The sequence below is a fragment of the Oncorhynchus kisutch genome, linkage group LG17 (genome assembly GCF_002021735.2).
Source record: "Oncorhynchus kisutch isolate 150728-3 linkage group LG17, Okis_V2, whole genome shotgun sequence".
In the NCBI taxonomy this organism is placed as follows: Eukaryota; Metazoa; Chordata; class Actinopteri; order Salmoniformes; family Salmonidae; genus Oncorhynchus; species Oncorhynchus kisutch.
In genome coordinates this window covers 88,273,369-88,294,474 of record NC_034190.2, presented here as the reverse complement: position 1 = coordinate 88,294,474, position 21,106 = coordinate 88,273,369, and the positions used below count along the sequence as shown (strand labels likewise).

Below are 21,106 nucleotides of genomic sequence, written 5' to 3'. Positions count from 1 at the left end.
ACACACACAGTGGAAGGTAGGTACACACACACACACAGTGGAAGGTAGGTACACACACACACACAGTGGAAGGTAGGTACACACACACACACAGTGGAAGGTAGGTACACACACACACACAGTGGAAGGTAGGTACACACACACACACAGTGGAAGGTAGGTACACACACACACACAGTGGAAGGTAGGTACACACACACACACAGTGGAAGGTAGGTACACACACACACACAGTGGAAGGTAGGTACACACACACACAGTGGAAGGTAGGTACACACACACACACACAGTGGAAGGTAGGTACACACACACACACAGTGGAAGGTAGGTACACACACACACACAGTGGAAGGTAGGTACACACACACACACAGTGGAAGGTAGGTACACACACACACACAGTGGAAGGTAGGTACACACACACACACAGTGGAAGGTAGGTACACACACACACACAGTGGAAGGTAGGTACACACACACACACAGTGGAAGGTAGGTACACACACACACAGTGGAAGGTAGGTACACACACACAGTGGAAGGTAGGTACACACACACACACAGTGGAAGGTAGGTACACACACACACACAGTGGAAGGTAGGTACACACACACACACAGTGGAAGGTAGGTACACACACACACACACAGTGGAAGGTAGGTACACACACACACACACAGTGGAAGGTAGGTACACACACACACACAGTGGAAGGTAGGTACACACACACACAGTGGAAGGTAGGTACACACACACACACAGTGGAAGGTAGGTACACACACACACACAGTGGAAGGTAGGTACACACACACACACAGTGGAAGGTAGGTACACACACACACACAGTGGAAGGTAGGTACACACACACACACAGTGGAAGGTAGGTACACACACACACACAGTGGAAGGTAGGTACACACACACACACAGTGGAAGGTAGGTACACACACACAGTGGAAGGTAGGTACACACACACACACAGTGGAAGGTAGGTACACACACACACACAGTGGAAGGTAGGTACACACACACACAGTGGAAGGTAGGTACACACACACACACAGTGGAAGGTAGGTACACACACACACACAGTGGAAGGTAGGTACACACACACACACAGTGGAAGGTAGGTACACACACACACACAGTGGAAGGTAGGTACACACACACACACAGTGGAAGGTAGGTACACACACACACACAGTGGAAGGTAGGTACACACACACACACAGTGGAAGGTAGGTACACACACACACACAGTGGAAGGTAGGTACACACACACACACAGTGGAAGGTAGGTACACACACACACAGTGGAAGGTAGGTACACACACACACACAGTGGAAGGTAGGTACACACACACACACAGTGGAAGGTAGGTACACACACACACACAGTGGAAGGTAGGTACACACACACACACAGTGGAAGGTAGGTACACACACACACACAGTGGAAGGTAGGTACACACACACACACAGTGGAAGGTAGGTACACACACACACACACAGTGGAAGGTAGGTACACACACACACACAGTGGAAGGTAGGTACACACACACACACACAGTGGAAGGTAGGTACACACACACACACAGTGGAAGGTAGGTACACACACACACACAGTGGAAGGTAGGTACACACACACACACAGTGGAAGGTAGGTACACACACACACACAGTGGAAGGTAGGTACACACACACACACAGTGGAAGGTAGGTACACACACACACAGTGGAAGGTAGGTACACACACACACACAGTGGAAGGTAGGTACACACACACACACAGTGGAAGGTAGGTACACACACACACAGTGGAAGGTAGGTACACACACACACAGTGGAAGGTAGGTACACACACACACACAGTGGAAGGTAGGTACACACACACACAGTGGAAGGTAGGTACACACACACACACACAGTGGAAGGTAGGTACACACACACACACAGTGGAAGGTAGGTACACACACACACACAGTGGAAGGTAGGTACACACACACACACAGTGGAAGGTAGGTACACACACACACACAGTGGAAGGTAGGTACACACACACACACAGTGGAAGGTAGGTACACACACACACACAGTGGAAGGTAGGTACACACACACACACAGTGGAAGGTAGGTACACACACACACACAGTGGAAGGTAGGTACACACACACACACAGTGGAAGGTAGGTACACACACACACAGTGGAAGGTAGGTACACACACACACACAGTGGAAGGTAGGTACACACACACACACAGTGGAAGGTAGGTACACACACACACACAGTGGAAGGTAGGTACACACACACACACAGTGGAAGGTAGGTACACACACACACACAGTGGAAGGTAGGTACACACACACACAGTGGAAGGTAGGTACACACACACACACAGTGGAAGGTAGGTACACACACACACAGTGGAAGGTAGGTACACACACACACAGTGGAAGGTAGGTACACACACACACACAGTGGAAGGTAGGTACACACACACACACAGTGGAAGGTAGGTACACACACACACAGTGGAAGGTAGGTACACACACACACACAGTGGAAGGTAGGTACACACACACACACAGTGGAAGGTAGGTACACACACACACACAGTGGAAGGTAGGTACACACACACACACAGTGGAAGGTAGGTACACACACACACAGTGGAAGGTAGGCACACACACACAGTGGAAGGTAGGTACACACACACAGTGGAAGGTAGGTACACACACACACACAGTGGAAGGTAGGTACACACACACACACAGTGGAAGGTAGGCACACACACACAGTGGAAGGTAGGTACACACACACAGTGGAAGGTAGGTACACACACACACACAGTGGAAGGTAGGTACACACACACACACAGTGGAAGGTAGGTACACACACACACACAGTGGAAGGTAGGTACACACACACACACAGTGGAAGGTAGGTACACACACACACACAGTGGAAGGTAGGTACACACACACACACAGTGGAAGGTAGGTACACACACACACACAGTGGAAGGTAGGTACACACACACACACACAGTGGAAGGTAGGTACACACACACACACAGTGGAAGGTAGGTACACACACACACACAGTGGAAGGTAGGTACACACACACACACAGTGGAAGGTAGGTACACACACACACACAGTGGAAGGTAGGTACACACACACACACAGTGGAAGGTAGGTACACACACACACACAGTGGAAGGTAGGTACACACACACACACAGTGGAAGGTAGGTACACACACACACACAGTGGAAGGTAGGTACACACACACACAGTGGAAGGTAGGTACACACACACACACAGTGGAAGGTAGGTACACACACACACAGTGGAAGGTAGGTACACACACACACAGTGGAAGGTAGGTACACACACACACAGTGGAAGGTAGGTACACACACACACACAGTGGAAGGTAGGTACACACACACACACAGTGGAAGGTAGGTACACACACACACACAGTGGAAGGTAGGTACACACACACACACACAGTGGAAGGTAGGTACACACACACACAGTGGAAGGTAGGCACACACACACAGTGGAAGGTAGGTACACACACACAGTGGAAGGTAGGTACACACACACACACAGTGGAAGGTAGGTACACACACACACAGTGGAAGGTAGGTACACACACACACAGTGGAAGGTAGGTACACACACACACAGTGGAAGGTAGGTACACACACACACACAGTGGAAGGTAGGTACACACACACACACAGTGGAAGGTAGGTACACACACACACACAGTGGAAGGTAGGTACACACACACACACAGTGGAAGGTAGGTACACACACACACAGTGGAAGGTAGGTACACACACACACAGTGGAAGGTAGGTACACACACACACACAGTGGAAGGTAGGTACACACACACACACAGTGGAAGGTAGTTACACACACACACACAGTGGAAGGTAGGTACACACACACACACAGTGGAAGGTAGGTACACACACACACACAGTGGAAGGTAGGTACACACACACACAGTGGAAGGTAGGTACACACACACACAGTGGAAGGTAGGTACACACACACACACAGTGGAAGGTAGGTACACACACACACACAGTGGAAGGTAGGTACACACACACACACAGTGGAAGGTAGGTACACACACACACACAGTGGAAGGTAGGTACACACACACACCACAGTGGAAGGTAGGTACACACACACACACAGTGGAAGGTAGGTACACACACACACAGTGGAAGGTAGGTACCACACACCACACAGTGGAAGGTAGGTAACACACACACACAGTGGAAGGTAGGTACACACACACACAGTGGAAGGTAGGTACAACACACACACAGTGGAAGGTAGGTTACACACACACACAGTGGAAGGTAGGTTACCACACCCACACACAGTGGAAGGTAGGTACACACACACACACAGTGGAAGGTAGGTACACACACCACACACAGTGGAAGGTAGGTACACACACACACACAGTGGAAGGTAGGTACACACACACACAGTGGAAGGTAGGTTACACACACACACACAGTGGAAGGTAGGACACACACACACACAGTGGAAGGTAGGTACACACACACACACAGTGGAAGGTAGTACACACACACACACAGTGGAAGGTAGGTACACAACACACCACAGTGGAAGGTAGGTACACACACACACACAGTGGAAGGTAGGTACACACACACACAGTGGAAGGTAGGTACACACACACACACAGTGGAAGGTAGGTACACACACACAACAGTGGAAGGTAGGTACACACACACACAGTGGAAGGTAGGTACACACACACACAGTGGAAGGTAGGTACACACACACACAGTGGAAGGTAGGTACACACACACACACAGTGGAAGGTAGGTACACACACACACAGTGGAAGGTAGGTACACACACACACACAGTGGAAGGTAGGTACACACACACACAGTGGAAGGTAGGTACACACACACACACAGTGGAAGGTAGGTACACACACACACAGTGGAAGGTAGGTACACACACACACAGTGGAAGGTAGGTACACACACACACAGTGGAAGGTAGGTACACACACACACACAGTGGAAGGTAGGTACACACACACACACAGTGGAAGGTAGGTACACACACACACAGTGGAAGGTAGGTACACACACACACACAGTGGAAGGTAGGTACACACACACACACAGTGGAAGGTAGGTACACACACACACAGTGGAAGGTAGGTACACACACACACAGTGGAAGGTAGGTACACACACACACACAGGTACACACACACACACAGGGAAGGTAGGTACACACACACACACAGTGGAAGGTAGGTACACACACACACACAGTGGAAGGTAGGTACACACACACACCAGTGGAAGGTAGGTACACACACACACACATGGAAGGTAGGTACACACACACACACAGTGGAAGGTAGGTACACACACACACACAGTGGAGGTAGGTAACACACACACAGTGGAGGTAGGTACACCCACACACACAGTGGAAGGTAGGTACACACACACACACAGTGGAAGGTAGGTACACACACACACACAGTGGAAGGTAGGTACACACACACCCACAGTGGAAGGTAGGTACACACACACACACAGTGGAAGGTAGGTAACACACACACAGTGGAAGGTAGGTACACACACACACAACACAGTGGAAGGTAGGTACACACACACACACAGTGGAAGGTAGGTACACACACACACACAGTGGAAGGTAGGTCACACACACACACAGTGGAAGGTAGGTACACACACACACACAGTGGAAGGTAGGTACCACACACACACAGTGGAAGGTAGGTACACACACACACACAGTGGAAGGTAGGTACACACACACACACAGTGGAAGGTAGGTACACACACACACACAGTGGAAGGTAGGTACACACACACACACAGTGGAAGGTAGGTACACACACACACACAGTGGAAGGTAGGTACACACACACACACAGTGGAAGGTAGGTACACCACACACACAGTGGAAGGTAGGTACACACACACACACAGTGGAAGGTAGGTACACACACACACAGTGGAAGGTAGGTACACACACACACACAGTGGAAGGTAGGTACACACACACACAGTGGAAGGTAGGTACACACACACACACAGTGGAAAGGTAGGTACACACACACACAGTGGAAGGTAGGTACACACACACACACAGTGGAAGGTAGGTACACACACACACACAGTGGAAGGTAGGTACACACACACACACAGTGGAAGGTAGGTACACACACACACAGTGGAAGGTAGGTACACACACCACACACAGTGGAAGGTAGGTACACACACACACAGTGGAAGGTAGGTACACACACACCACAGTGGAAGGTAGGTACACACACACACACAGTGGAAGGTAGGTACACACACACACACAGTGGAAGGTAGGTACACACACACACACAGTGGAAGGTAGGTACACACACACACACAGTGGAAGGTAGGTACACACACACACACAGTGGAAGGTATGTACACACACACACACAGTGGAAGGTAGGTCACACACACACAGTGGAAGGTAGGTACACACACACACACAGTGGAAGGTAGGTACACACACACACACAGTGGAAGGTAGGTACACACACACACACAGTGGAAGGTAGGTACACACACACACACAGTGGAAGGTAGGTACACACACACACACAGTGGAAGGTAGGTACACACACACACACAGTGGAAGGTAGGTACACACACACACACAGTGGAAGGTAGGTACACACACACAACAGTGGAAGGTAGGTACACCACACACACAGTGGAAGGTAGGACCCATGGAAGGTAGGTACACACACACACACAGTGGAAGGAGGTACACCCACACACACAGTGGAAGGTAGGTCACACACACACACAGTGGAAGGTAGGTACACACACACCACAGTGGAAGGTAGGTACACACACACACACAGTGGAAGGTAGGTACACACACACACACGTGGAAGGTAGGTACACACACACACACAGTGGAAGGTAGGTACACACACACACACAGTGGAAGGTAGGTACACACACACACACACAGTGGAAGGTAGGTACACACACACACCCAGTGGAAGGTAGGTACACACACACACACAGTGGAAGGTAGGTACACACACACAGTGGAAGGTAGGTTACACACACACACACAGTGGAAGGTAGGTACACACACACACACACAGTGGAAGGTAGGCACACACACACAGTGGAAGGAGGTACAGCACACACAAGTGGAGGGTACACACACACAGTGGAAGGTAGGTACACACACACCACAGTGGAAGGTAGGTACACACACACACACAGTGGAAGGTAGGTACACACACACACACAGTGGAAGGTAGGTACACACACACACAGTGGAAGGTAGGTACACACCACACACAGTGGAAGGTAGGTACACACACCACACAGTGGAAGGTAGGGTACACACAACACACACAGTGGAAGGTAGGTACACACACACACACACAGTGGAAGGTAGGTTACACACACACACACAGTGGAAGGTAGGTACACACACACACACAGTGTGAAGGTAGGTACACACACACACACAGTGGAAGGTAGGTACACACCACACACACAGTGGAAGGTAGGTACACACACACACACAGTGGAAGGTAGGTACACACACACACACAGTGGAAGGTAGGTACACACACACACACAGTGGAAGGTAGTTACACACACACACACAGTGGAAGGTAGGTACACACACACACAGTGGAAGGTAGGTACACACACACACACAGTGGAAGGTAGGTACACACACACCACACAGTGGAGGTAGGTACACACACACCACACCAGTGGAAGGTAGGTACACACACACACACAGTGGAAGGTAGGTACACACACACACAGTGGACAGGTAGGTACACACCACACACAGTGGAAGGTAGGTACACACACACAACAGTGGAAGGTAGGTACACACACACACACAGTGGAAGGAGGTACACACACACACACAGTGGAAGGTAGTTACACACACACACACAGTGGAAGGTAGGTACACACACACACCACACAGTGAAGGTAGGTACACACACCACACAGTGGAAGGTAGGTACACACACACACAGTGGAAGGTAGGTACACACACACACACAGTGGAAGGTAGGTACACCACACACCACACAGTGGAAGGTAGGTACACACACACACACAGTGGAAGGTAGGTACACACACACACACAGTGGAAGGTAGGTACACACACACACACAGTGGAAGGTAGGTACACACACACACACAGTGGAAGGTAGGTACCACACACACACACAGTGGAAGGTAGGTAACACACACACAGTGGAAGGTAGGTACACACACACACAGTGGAAGGTAGGTACACACACACACACAGTGGAAGGTAGGTACACACACACACACAGTGGAAGGTAGGTACAACACACACACACAGTGGAAGGTAGGTACACACACACACACAGTGGAAGGTAGGTACACACACACACACAGTGGAAGGTAGGTACACACACACACACAGTGGAAGGTAGGTACACACACACACACAGTGGAAGGTAGGTACACACACACACAGTGGAAGGTAGGTACACACACACACAGTGGAAGGTAGGTACACACACACACACAGTGGAAGGTAGGTACACACACACACACAGTGGAAGGTAGGTACACACACACACACAGTGGAAGGTAGGTACACACACACACACAGTGGAAGGTAGGTACACACACACACACAGTGGAAGGTAGGTACAACACACACACAGTGGAAGGTAGGTACACACACACACAGTGGAAGGTAGGTACACACACACACACAGTGGAAGGTAGGTACACACACACACAGTGGAAGGTAGGTACACACACACACAGTGGAAGGTAGGTACACACACACACAGTGGAAGGTAGGTACACACACACACAGTGGAAGGTAGGTACACACACAACAGTGGAAGGTAGGTACACACAAACACACAGTGGAAGGTAGGTACACACACACACAGTGGAAGGTAGGTACACACACACAACAGTGGAAGGTAGGTACACACACACACAGTGGAAGGTAGGTACACACACACACAGTTGGAAGGTAGGTACACACACACACAGTGGAAGGTAGGTACACACACACACAGTGGAAGGTAGGTACACACACACACAGTGGAAGGTAGGTACACACACACACACAGTGGAAGGTAGGTACACACACACACAGTGGAAGGTAGGTACACACACACACAGTGGAAGGTAGGTACAACACCACACAGTGGAAGGTAGGTACACACACACACACAGTGGAAGGTAGGTACACACACACACACAGTGGAAGGTAGGTACACACACACACACAGTGGAAGGTAGGTACACACACACACACAGTTGGAAGGTAGGTACCACACCCAGGTAACACACACACACAGTGGAAGGTAAGGTACACACACACACACAGTGGAAGGTAGGTACACACACACACACAGTGGAAGGTAGGTACACACACACACTGTTTATTATGATGATGATGAAGTTGTTTGAATATTATGTGTTTGTGTGTGTGCGTCTGTGCGTGTGTGTGTGCGTCTGTGCGTGTGTGTGTGCGTCTGTGCGTGTGTGTGTGCGTCTGTGCGTGTATAGCTGAGCCGTACTGGGTGAAGGAGCCCCCGTCACTGTTGTACTCCCCTGGGGAGACAGTGAGGCTAGACTGTCAGGCCGAGGGTATCCCCACCCCTACTGTCACATGGAGTATAAACGGAGAGCCTGTCGCAGGTACACTCAACAATTTGTTTGTTTCATATTTGATCTAATAATGTTCTAATGTAAAGGCCAGACAGACTAAATCACCATGGAGATGAGAGACAGAGTTTGAATGATTAAATCAACATTCTGAAAGCTAGTTAGTGTCATCTTGTCAGCTTGTGACAAATCAACCAAATAGATGTCTCTCTCTCTCTTGCCCCAAAATGGCTATTGTATTTCTGCTGTCATGGACCTATTATACATTATACCCCTTGACATCTGACCCCTGACCTTTAACCTCTAACCCCTATCCTCTAACCCCTTACCTTGAACCCCTGACCTCCAACCCTCGACCTCTAACCCCTGACCTCTAACCCCTGACCTCTGATCCCTTGTTACATGCATTGGTTTTTCCATTTATGTTTTGAGGTTGGACTTCAGCACGTCTAGCTCGTTAACGTCTAGCTCGGTATGTGTTACACCTGTGCTGGTTGTCATCTCGTTCGTGGAAGGTGGATCACCTGTGTTGGCCCAGGTGATATTTAGGAGTGGCTGGCCCAGTGCTTCAATGGAGATTGAGAAATGTTAGGAGAGCTACACTTCACATCAGCGGAGATGCGATTTCAATCTCAACCAGTTTAACTTTGAAAGAAGCCTAAATGTTAGTGTTTCCCTTGTCTGTTTTGATCCATATTCTCTTTACTCTCTATCCTAAGTTGTTGTGGGTTTTTCTATTAGTTTGTGCAGCCATGGCAGGTGTCATTCAGAACCCCTTACTAGTGGCTTTTCTAACTTTCAGTGGGCACCACATGGGTGTCATTCAGAACCCCTTACTAGTGGCTTTTCTAACTTTCAGTGGGCACCACATGGGTGTCATTCAGAACCCCTTACTAGTGGCTTTGCCAACTTTCAGTGGGCACCACATGGGTGTCATTCAGAACCCCTTACTAGTGGCTTTGCCAACTTTCAGTGGGCACCGCATGGGTGTCATTCAGAACCCCTTACTAGTGGCTTTGCCAACTTTCAGTGGGCACCACATGGGTGTCATTCAGAACCCCTTACTAGTGGCTTTGCCAACTTTCAGTGGGCACCACATGGGTGTCATTCAGAACCCCTTACTAGTGGCTTTGCCAACTTTCAGTGGGTACCACATGGGTGTCATTCAGAACCCCTTACTAGTGGCTTTGCCAACTTTCAGTGGGCACCACATGGGTGTCATTCAGAACCCCTTACTAGTGGCTTTGCTAACTTTCAGTGGGCACCACATGGGTGTCATTCAGAACCCCTTACTAGTGGCTTTGCCAACTTTCAATGGGCACCACATGGGTGTCATTCAGAACCCCTTACTAGTGGCTTTTCTAACTTTCAGTGGGCACCACATGGGTGTCTTTCAGAACCCCTTACTAGTGGCTTTTCTAACTTTCAGTGGGCACCACATGGGTGTCATTCAGAACCCCTTACTAGTGGCTTTGCCAACTTTCAGTGGGCACCACATGGGTGTCATTTAGAACCCCTTACTAGTGGCTTTGCCAACTTTCAGTGGGCACCACATGGGTGTCATTTAGAACCCCTTACTAGTGGCTTTGCCAACTTTCAGTGGGCACCACATGGGTGTCATTCAGAACCCCTTTTGAATCCCTTTCTGTTTTGTTGGTTGATTAAGGGATTTCTTTGTTAGTTCCCTTTGTTGGGAGCAACATTTTGACCTGACCCTTGTCCTCTAATCGCTGATCGCTAACGTCCCTTGACCTCTAATAACTGACCTCTAAACCCTGTTTCTGCTGATCGGAAATCAATGATAATCCCTTTCTCTTTCTATCCTCCACTCCTTCCCTCCTCTTCTTCTCTCCTTCTATCCTATTCCCTCTCTCTCTCCCACCTCTCCTCTGTATAGAGGTAGACATTGACCCTAGGCGGCGGGTGACCGGAGGGGTGTTGGTCCTAAAAGATGTGGTGTTTGGTGATACGGCAGTGTACCAGTGTGAAGCCACCAACAAACACGGAAATATCCTCAAAAATACATACATCTATGTCATTGGTGAGACACACAAACACATGTATACACACACACACACATACACGCAGATAAAAACACACACACAAATATATACACACACACATACCTGAAGTCAGAAGTTTACATACACTTAGGTTGGAGTCATTAAAACTTGTTTTTCAACCACTCCACACATTTCTTGTTAACAAACTATATTTTTGGTAAGTTGGTTAGGACATATACTTTGTGCATGACACAAGTAATTTTTCCAAAAATTGTTTACAGACAGATTATTTCCCTTATAATTCACTGTATCACAATTCCAGTTGGTCAGAAGTTTACATACACTAAGTTGATTGGGCCTTTAAACAGTTTGGAAAATTCCAGAAAATTATGTCATGGCTTTAGAAGCTTCTGATAAGCTAATTGACATCATTTGAGTCAATTGGAGGTGTACCTGTGGATGTATTTCAAGGCCTACCTTCAAACTCAGTGCCTCTTTGCTTGACATCATGGGAAAATAAAAATAAATCTGCCAAGACCTCAAGACCTCATAAAAAAAAAAGACCTCCACAAATCTGGTTCATCCTTGGGAGCAATTTCCAAACGCCTGAAGGTACCACGTTCATCTGTACAAACAATAGTGCGCAAGTATAAACACCATGGGACTACGCAACCGTCATACCGCACAGGAAGGAGATGTGTTCTGTCTCCTAGAGAAGAACGTACTTTGGTGTGAAAAGTGTAAATCAATCCCAGAACAACAGCAAGGACCTTGTGAAGATGCTGGAGGAAACAGGTACAAAAGTACCTATATCCACAGTACAACAAGTCCAATATCGACATAACCTGAAAGGCCGCTCAGCAAGGAAGAAGCAACTGCCCCAAAACTGCCATAAAAAAGCCAGACTACGGTTTGGAGAAATGTCCTCTGGTCTGATGAAACAAAAATAGAACTGTTTTGCCATAATGACCATCGTTATGGACCATCATTTTGGAGGAAAAAGGGGGATGCTTGCAAGCAGAAGAACACCATCCCAACCGTGAAGCACGGGGGTGGCAGCATCATGTTGTGGGGGTGCTTTGCTGCAGGAGGGACTGGTGCTCTTCACAAAATAGATGGCATCATGAGGGAGGAAAATGATGTGGATATATTGAAGCAACATCTCAGGACATCAGTCAAGAAGTTAGCTTGGTCTCAAATGGGTCTTCCAAATGGACAATGACCCAAAGCATACTTCCAAAGTTGTGGCAAAATATCTTAAGGACATCAAAGTCAAGGTACTGGAGTGGCCATCACAAAGCCCTGACCTCAATTCTATAGAAAATGTGTGGGCAGAACTGAAAAAGCGTGCGTGAGCGAGGAGGCCTAGAAACCTGACTCAGTTACACCAGCTCTGTCTGGCGGAATGGGCCAAAATTCACCCAACTTATTGTGGGAAGCTTGTGGAAGGATACCTGAAAAACATTTGACCCAAGTTAAACCATTTAAAGGCAATGCTACCAAATACTAATTGAGTGTATGTTAACTTCTATACCACTGGGAATGTCGATGAAAGAAATAAAAGCTGAAATAAATATAAAATATTATTTTGACATTTCACATTCTTTAAATTAGGTGATGTTATATTATTTTTATGTTAAATGTCAGAATAAATTATTTATTTCATCACCCAGACTACCTTTACAGAGCAGGACCAGACTGACACCCAGACTACCTTTACAGAGCAGGACCAGACTGACACCCAGACTACCTTTACAGAGCAGGACCAGACTGACACCCAGACTACCTTTACAGAGCAGGACCAGACTGACACCCAGACTACCTTTACAGAGCAGGACCAGACTGACACCCAGACTACCTTTACAGAGCAGGACCAGACTGACACCCAGACTACCTTTACAGAGCAGGACCAGACTGACACCCAGACTACCTTTACAGAGCAGGACCAGACTGACACCCCAGACTACCTTTACAGAGCAGGACCAGACTGACACCCAGACTACCTTTACAGAGCAAGACCAGACTGACACCCAGACTACCTTTACAGAGCAGGACCAGACTGACACCCAGACTACCTTTACAGAGCAGGACCAGACTGACACCCAGACTACCTTTACAGAGCAGGACCAGACTGACACCCAGACTACCTTTACAGAGCAGGACCAGACTGACACCCAGACTACCTTTACAGAGCAAGACCAGACTGACACCCAGACTACCTTTACAGAGCAGGACCAGACTGACACCCAGACTACCTTTACAGAGCAGGACCAGACTGACACCCAGACTACCTTTACAGAGCAAGACCAGACTGACACCCAGACTACCTTTACAGAGCAGGACCAGACTGACACCCAGACTTCCTTTACAGAGCAGGACCAGACTGACACCAAGACTACCTTTACAGAGCAAGACCAGACTGACACCCAGACTACCTTTACAGAGCAGGACCAGACTGACACCCAGACTACCTTTACAGAGCAGGACCAGACTGACACCCAGACTTCCTTTACATAGCAGGACCAGACTGACACCCAGACTACCTTTACAGAGCAGGACCAGACTGACACCCAGACTACCTTTACAGAGCAAGACCAGACTGACACCCAGACTACCTTTACAGAGCAGGACCAGACTGACACCCAGACTTCCTTTACAGAGCAGGACCAGACTGACACCCAGACTACCTTTACAGAGCAAGACCAGACTGACACCCAGACTACCTTTACAGAGCAGGACCAGACTGACACCCAGACTACCTTTACAGAGCAGGACCAGACTGACACCCAGACTTCCTTTACATAGCAGGACCAGACTGACACACAGACTACCTTTACAGAGCAGGACCAGACTGACACCCAGACTACCTTTACAGAGCAGGACCAGACTGACACCCAGACTTCCTTTACATAGCAGGACCAGACTGACACCCAGACTACCTTTACAGAGCAGGACCAGACTGACACCCAGACTACCTTTACAGAGCAGGACCAGACTGACACCCAGACTACCTTTACAGAGCAGGACCAGACTGACACCCAGACTACCTTTTCCTAGCAGGACCAGACTGACACCCAGACTACCTTTTCCTAGCAGGACCAGACTGACACCCAGACTACCTTTACAGAGCAGGACCAGACTGACACCCAGACTACCTTTACAGAGCAGGACCAGACTGACACCCAGACTACCTTTACAGAGCAGGACCAGACTGACACCCAGACTACCTTTACAGAGCAGGACCAGACTGACACCCAGACTACCTTTACAGAGCAGGACCAGACTGACACCCAGACTACCTTTTCCTAGCAGGACCAGACTGACACCCAGACTACCTTTTCCTAGCAGGACCAGACTGACACCCAGACTACCTTTTCCTAGCAGGACCAGACTGACACCCAGACTACCTTTACAGAGCAGGACCAGACTGACACCCAGACTACCTTTACAGAGCAGGACCAGACTGACACCCAGACTTCCTTTACAGAGCAGGACCAGACTGACACCCAGACTACCTTTTCCTAGCAGGACCAGACTGACACCCAGACTACCTTTTCCTAGCAGGACCAGACTGACACCCAGACTACCTTTACAGAGCAGGACCAGACTGACACCCAGACTACCTTTACAGAGCAGGACCAGACTGACACCCAGACTTCCTTTACATAGCAGGACCAGACTGACACCCAGACTACCTTTACAGAGCAGGACCAGACTGACACCCAGACTACCTTTACAGAGCAGGACCAGACTGACACCCAGACTACCTTTACAGAGCAGGACCAGACTGACACCCAGACTACCTTTTCCTAGCAGGACCAGACTGACACCCAGACTACCTTTTCCTAGCAGGACCAGACTGACACCCAGACTACCTTTACAGAGCAGGACCAGACTGACACCCAGACTACCTTTACAGAGCAGGACCAGACTGACACCCAGACTACCTTTACAGAGCAGGACCAGACTGACACCCAGACTACCTTTACAGAGCAGGACCAGACTGACACCCAGACTACCTTTACAGAGCAGGACCAGACTGACACCCAGACTACCTTTTCCTAGCAGGACCAGACTGACACCCAGACTACCTTTACAGAGCAGGACCAGACTGACACCCAGACTACCTTTACAGAGCAGGACCAGACTGACACCCAGACTTCCTTTACAGAGCAGGACCAGACTGACACCCAGACTACCTTTTCCTAGCAGGACCAGACTGACACCCAGACTACCTTTTCCTAGCAGGACCAGACTGACACCCAGACTACCTTTACAGAGCAGGACCAGACTGACACCCATACTACCTTTACAGAGCAGGACCAGACTGATTATGATATGACACCCAGACTACCTTTACAGAGCAGGACCAGACTGATTATGATATGACACCCAGACTACCTTTACAGAGCAGGACCAGACTGATTATGATATGACACCCAGACTACCTTTACAGAGCAGGACCAGACTGATTATGATATGACGCCCAGACTACCTTTACAGAGCAGGACCAGACTGATTATGATATGACACCCAGACTACCTTTACAGAGCAGGACCAGACTGATTATGATATGACACCCAGACTACCTTTACAGAGCAGGACCAGACTGACACCCAGACTACCTTTACAGAGCAGGACCAGACTGACACCCAGACTACCTTTACAGAGCAGGACCAGACTCATTATGATATGACACCCAGACTACCTTTACAGAGCAGGACCAGACTGATTATGATATGACATCCAGACTACCTTTACAGAGCAGGACCAGACTGATTATGATATGACACCCAGACTACCTTTACAGAGCAGGACCAGACTGATTATGATATGACACCCAGACTACCTTTACAGAGCAGGACCAGACTGATTATGATATGACACCCAGACTACTTTACAGAGCAGGACCAGACTGATTATGATATGACACCCAGACTACCTTTACAGAGCAGGACCAGACTGACACCCAGACTACCTTTACAGAGCAGGACCAGACTGATTATGATATGACACCCAGACTACCTTTACAGAGCAGGACCAGACCGATTATGATATGACACCCAGACTACCTTTACAGAGCAGGACCAGACTGACACCCAGACTACCTTTACAGAGCAGGACCAGACTGATTATGATATGACACCCAGACTACCTTTACAGAGCAGGACCAGACTGATTATGATATGACACCCAGACTACCTTTACAGAGCAGGACCAGACTGACACCCAGACTACCTTTACAGAGCAGGACCAGACTGATTATGATATGACACCCAGACTACCTTTACAGAGCAGGACCAGACTGATTATGATATGACACCCAGACTACCTTTACAGAGCAGGACCAGACTGATTATGATATGACACCCAGACTACCTTTACAGAGCAGGACCAGACTGATTATGATATGACACCCAGACTACCTTTACAGAGCAGGACCAGACTGATTATGATATGACACCCAGACTACCTTTACAGAGCAGGACCAGACTGATTATGATATGACACCCAGACTACCTTTACAGAGCAAGACCAGACTGACACCCAGACTACCTTTACAGAGCAGGACCAGACTGACACCCAGACTACCTTTACAGAGCAGGACCAGACTGACACCCAGACTACCTTTACAGAGCAGGACCAGACTGACACCCAGACTACCTTTACAGAGCAGGACCAGACTGACACCCAGACTACCTTTACAGAGCAAGACCAGACTGACACCCAGACTACCTTTACAGAGCAGGACCAGACTGACACCCAGACTACCTTTACAGAGCAGGACCAGACTGACACCCAGACTACCTTTACAGAGCAAGACCAGACTGACACCCAGACTACCTTTACAGAGCAGGACCAGACTGACACCCAGACTTCCTTTACAGAGCAGGACCAGACTGACACCAAGACTACCTTTACAGAGCAAGACCAGACTGACACCCAGACTACCTTTACAGAGCAGGACCAGACTGACACCCAGACTACCTTTACAGAGCAGGACCAGACTGACACCCAGACTTCCTTTACATAGCAGGACCAGACTGACACCCAGACTACCTTTACAGAGCAGGACCAGACTGACACCCAGACTACCTTTACAGAGCAAGACCAGACTGACACCCAGACTACCTTTACAGAGCAGGACCAGACTGACACCCAGACTTCCTTTACAGAGCAGGACCAGACTGACACCCAGACTACCTTTACAGAGCAAGACCAGACTGACACCCAGACTACCTTTACAGAGCAGGACCAGACTGACACCCAGACTACCTTTACAGAGCAGGACCAGACTGACACCCAGACTTCCTTTACATAGCAGGACCAGACTGACACACAGACTACCTTTACAGAGCAGGACCAGACTGACACCCAGACTACCTTTACAGAGCAGGACCAGACTGACACCCAGACTTCCTTTACATAGCAGGACCAGACTGACACCCAGACTACCTTTACAGAGCAGGACCAGACTGACACCCAGACTACCTTTACAGAGCAGGACCAGACTGACACCCAGACTACCTTTACAGAGCAGGACCAGACTGACACCCAGACTACCTTTTCCTAGCAGGACCAGACTGACACCCAGACTACCTTTTCCTAGCAGGACCAGACTGACACCCAGACTACCTTTACAGAGCAGGACCAGACTGACACCCAGACTACCTTTACAGAGCAGGACCAGACTGACACCCAGACTACCTTTACAGAGCAGGACCAGACTGACACCCAGACTACCTTTACAGAGCAGGACCAGACTGACACCCAGACTACCTTTACAGAGCAGGACCAGACTGACACCCAGACTACCTTTTCCTAGCAGGACCAGACTGACACCCAGACTACCTTTTCCTAGCAGGACCAGACTGACACCCAGACTACCTTTTCCTAGCAGGACCAGACTGACACCCAGACTACCTTTACAGAGCAGGACCAGACTGACACCCAGACTACCTTTACAGAGCAGGACCAGACTGACACCCAGACTTCCTTTACAGAGCAGGACCAGACTGACACCCAGACTACCTTTTCCTAGCAGGACCAGACTGACACCCAGACTACCTTTTCCTAGCAGGACCAGACTGACACCCAGACTACCTTTACAGAGCAGGACCAGACTGACACCCAGACTACCTTTACAGAGCAGGACCAGACTGACACCCAGACTTCCTTTACATAGCAGGACCAGACTGACACCCAGACTACCTTTACAGAGCAGGACCAGACTGACACCCAGACTACCTTTACAGAGCAGGACCAGACTGACACCCAGACTACCTTTACAGAGCAGGACCAGACTGACACCCAGACTACCTTTTCCTAGCAGGACCAGACTGACACCCAGACTACCTTTTCCTAGCAGGACCAGACTGACACCCAGACTACCTTTACAGAGCAGGACCAGACTGACACCCAGACTACCTTTACAGAGCAGGACCAGACTGACACCCAGACTACCTTTACAGAGCAGGACCAGACTGACACCCAGACTACCTTTACAGAGCAGGACCAGACTGACACCCAGACTACCTTTACAGAGCAGGACCAGACTGACACCCAGACTACCTTTTCCTAGCAGGACCAGACTGACACCCAGACTACCTTTACAGAGCAGGACCAGACTGACACCCAGACTACCTTTACAGAGCAGGACCAGACTGACACCCAGACTTCCTTTACAGAGCAGGACCAGACTGACACCCAGACTACCTTTTCCTAGCAGGACCAGACTGACACCCAGACTACCTTTTCCTAGCAGGACCAGACTGACACCCAGACTACCTTTACAGAGCAGGACCAGACTGACACCCATACTACCTTTACAGAGCAGGACCAGACTGATTATGATATGACACCCAGACTACCTTTACAGAGCAGGACCAGACTGATTATGATATGACACCCAGACTACCTTTACAGAGCAGGACCAGACTGATTATGATATGACACCCAGACTACCTTTACAGAGCAGGACCAGACTGATTATGATATGACGCCCAGACTACCTTTACAGAGCAGGACCAGACTGATTATGATATGACACCCAGACTACCTTTACAGAGCAGGACCAGACTGATTATGATATGACACCCAGACTACCTTTACAGAGCAGGACCAGACTGACACCCAGACTACCTTTACAGAGCAGGACCAGACTGACACCCAGACTACCTTTACAGAGCAGGACCAGACTCATTATGATATGACACCCAGACTACCTTTACAGAGCAGGACCAGACTGATTATGATATGACACCCAGACTACCTTTACAGAGCAGGACCAGACTGATTATGATATGACACCCAGACTACCTTTACAGAGCAGGACCAGACTGATTATGATATGACACCCAGACTACCTTTACAGAGCAGGACCAGACTGATTATGATATGACACCCAGACTACTTTACAGAGCAGGACCAGACTGATTATGATATGACACCCAGACTACCTTTACAGAGCAGGACCAGACTGACACCCAGACTACCTTTACAGAGCAGGACCAGACTGATTATGATATGACACCCAGACTACCTTTACAGAGCAGGACCAGACCGATTATGATATGACACCCAGACTACCTTTACAGAGCAGGACCAGACTGACACCCAGACTACCTTTACAGAGCAGGACCAGACTGATTATGATATGACACCCAGACTACCTTTACAGAGCAGGACCAGACTGATTATGATATGACACCCAGACTACCTTTACAGAGCAGGACCAGACTGACACCCAGACTACCTTTACAGAGCAGGACCAGACTGATTATGATATGACACCCAGACTACCTTTACAGAGCAGGACCAGACTGATTATGATATGACACCCAGACTACCTTTACAGAGCAGGACCAGACTGATTATGATATGACACCCAGACTACCTTTACAGAGCAGGACCAGACTGATTATGATATGACACCCAGACTACCTTTACAGAGCAGGACCAGACTGATTATGATATGACACCCAGACTACCTTTACAGAGCAGGACCAGACTGATTATGATATGACACCCAGACTACCTTTACAGAGCAGGACCAGACTGACACCCAGACTACCTTTACAGAGCAGGACCAGACTGATTATGATATGACACCCAGACTACCTTTACAGAGCAGGACCAGACTGATTATGATATGACACCCAGACTACCTTTACAGAGCAGGACCAGACTGATTATGATATGACACCCAGACTACCTTTACAGAGCAGGACCAGACTGACACCCAGACTACCTTTACAGAGCAGGACCAGACTGATTATGATATGACACCCAGACTACCTTTACAGAGCAGGACCAGACTGATTATGATATGACACCCAGACTAC

The 21,106-nt window shown here is 48.9% G+C and overlaps 1 protein-coding gene across 4 annotated transcripts in view; it reads left to right on the top strand.

Moving 5' to 3' along the window:
• LOC109881208 (neural cell adhesion molecule L1.1) overlaps nt 1-21,106 on the top strand; it is a 117,490-nt gene that overhangs the window by 37,552 nt on the left and 58,832 nt on the right. For all 4 annotated transcript variants that reach the window (XM_031794918.1, XM_031794920.1, XM_031794919.1 and 1 more), the window contains 2 exons: nt 9,661-9,792; nt 11,657-11,800. In XM_031794918.1, coding sequence (XP_031650778.1) covers nt 9,661-9,792; nt 11,657-11,800 — 276 coding nt within the window. The remainder of the gene's footprint in view (nt 1-9,660; nt 9,793-11,656; nt 11,801-21,106) is intronic.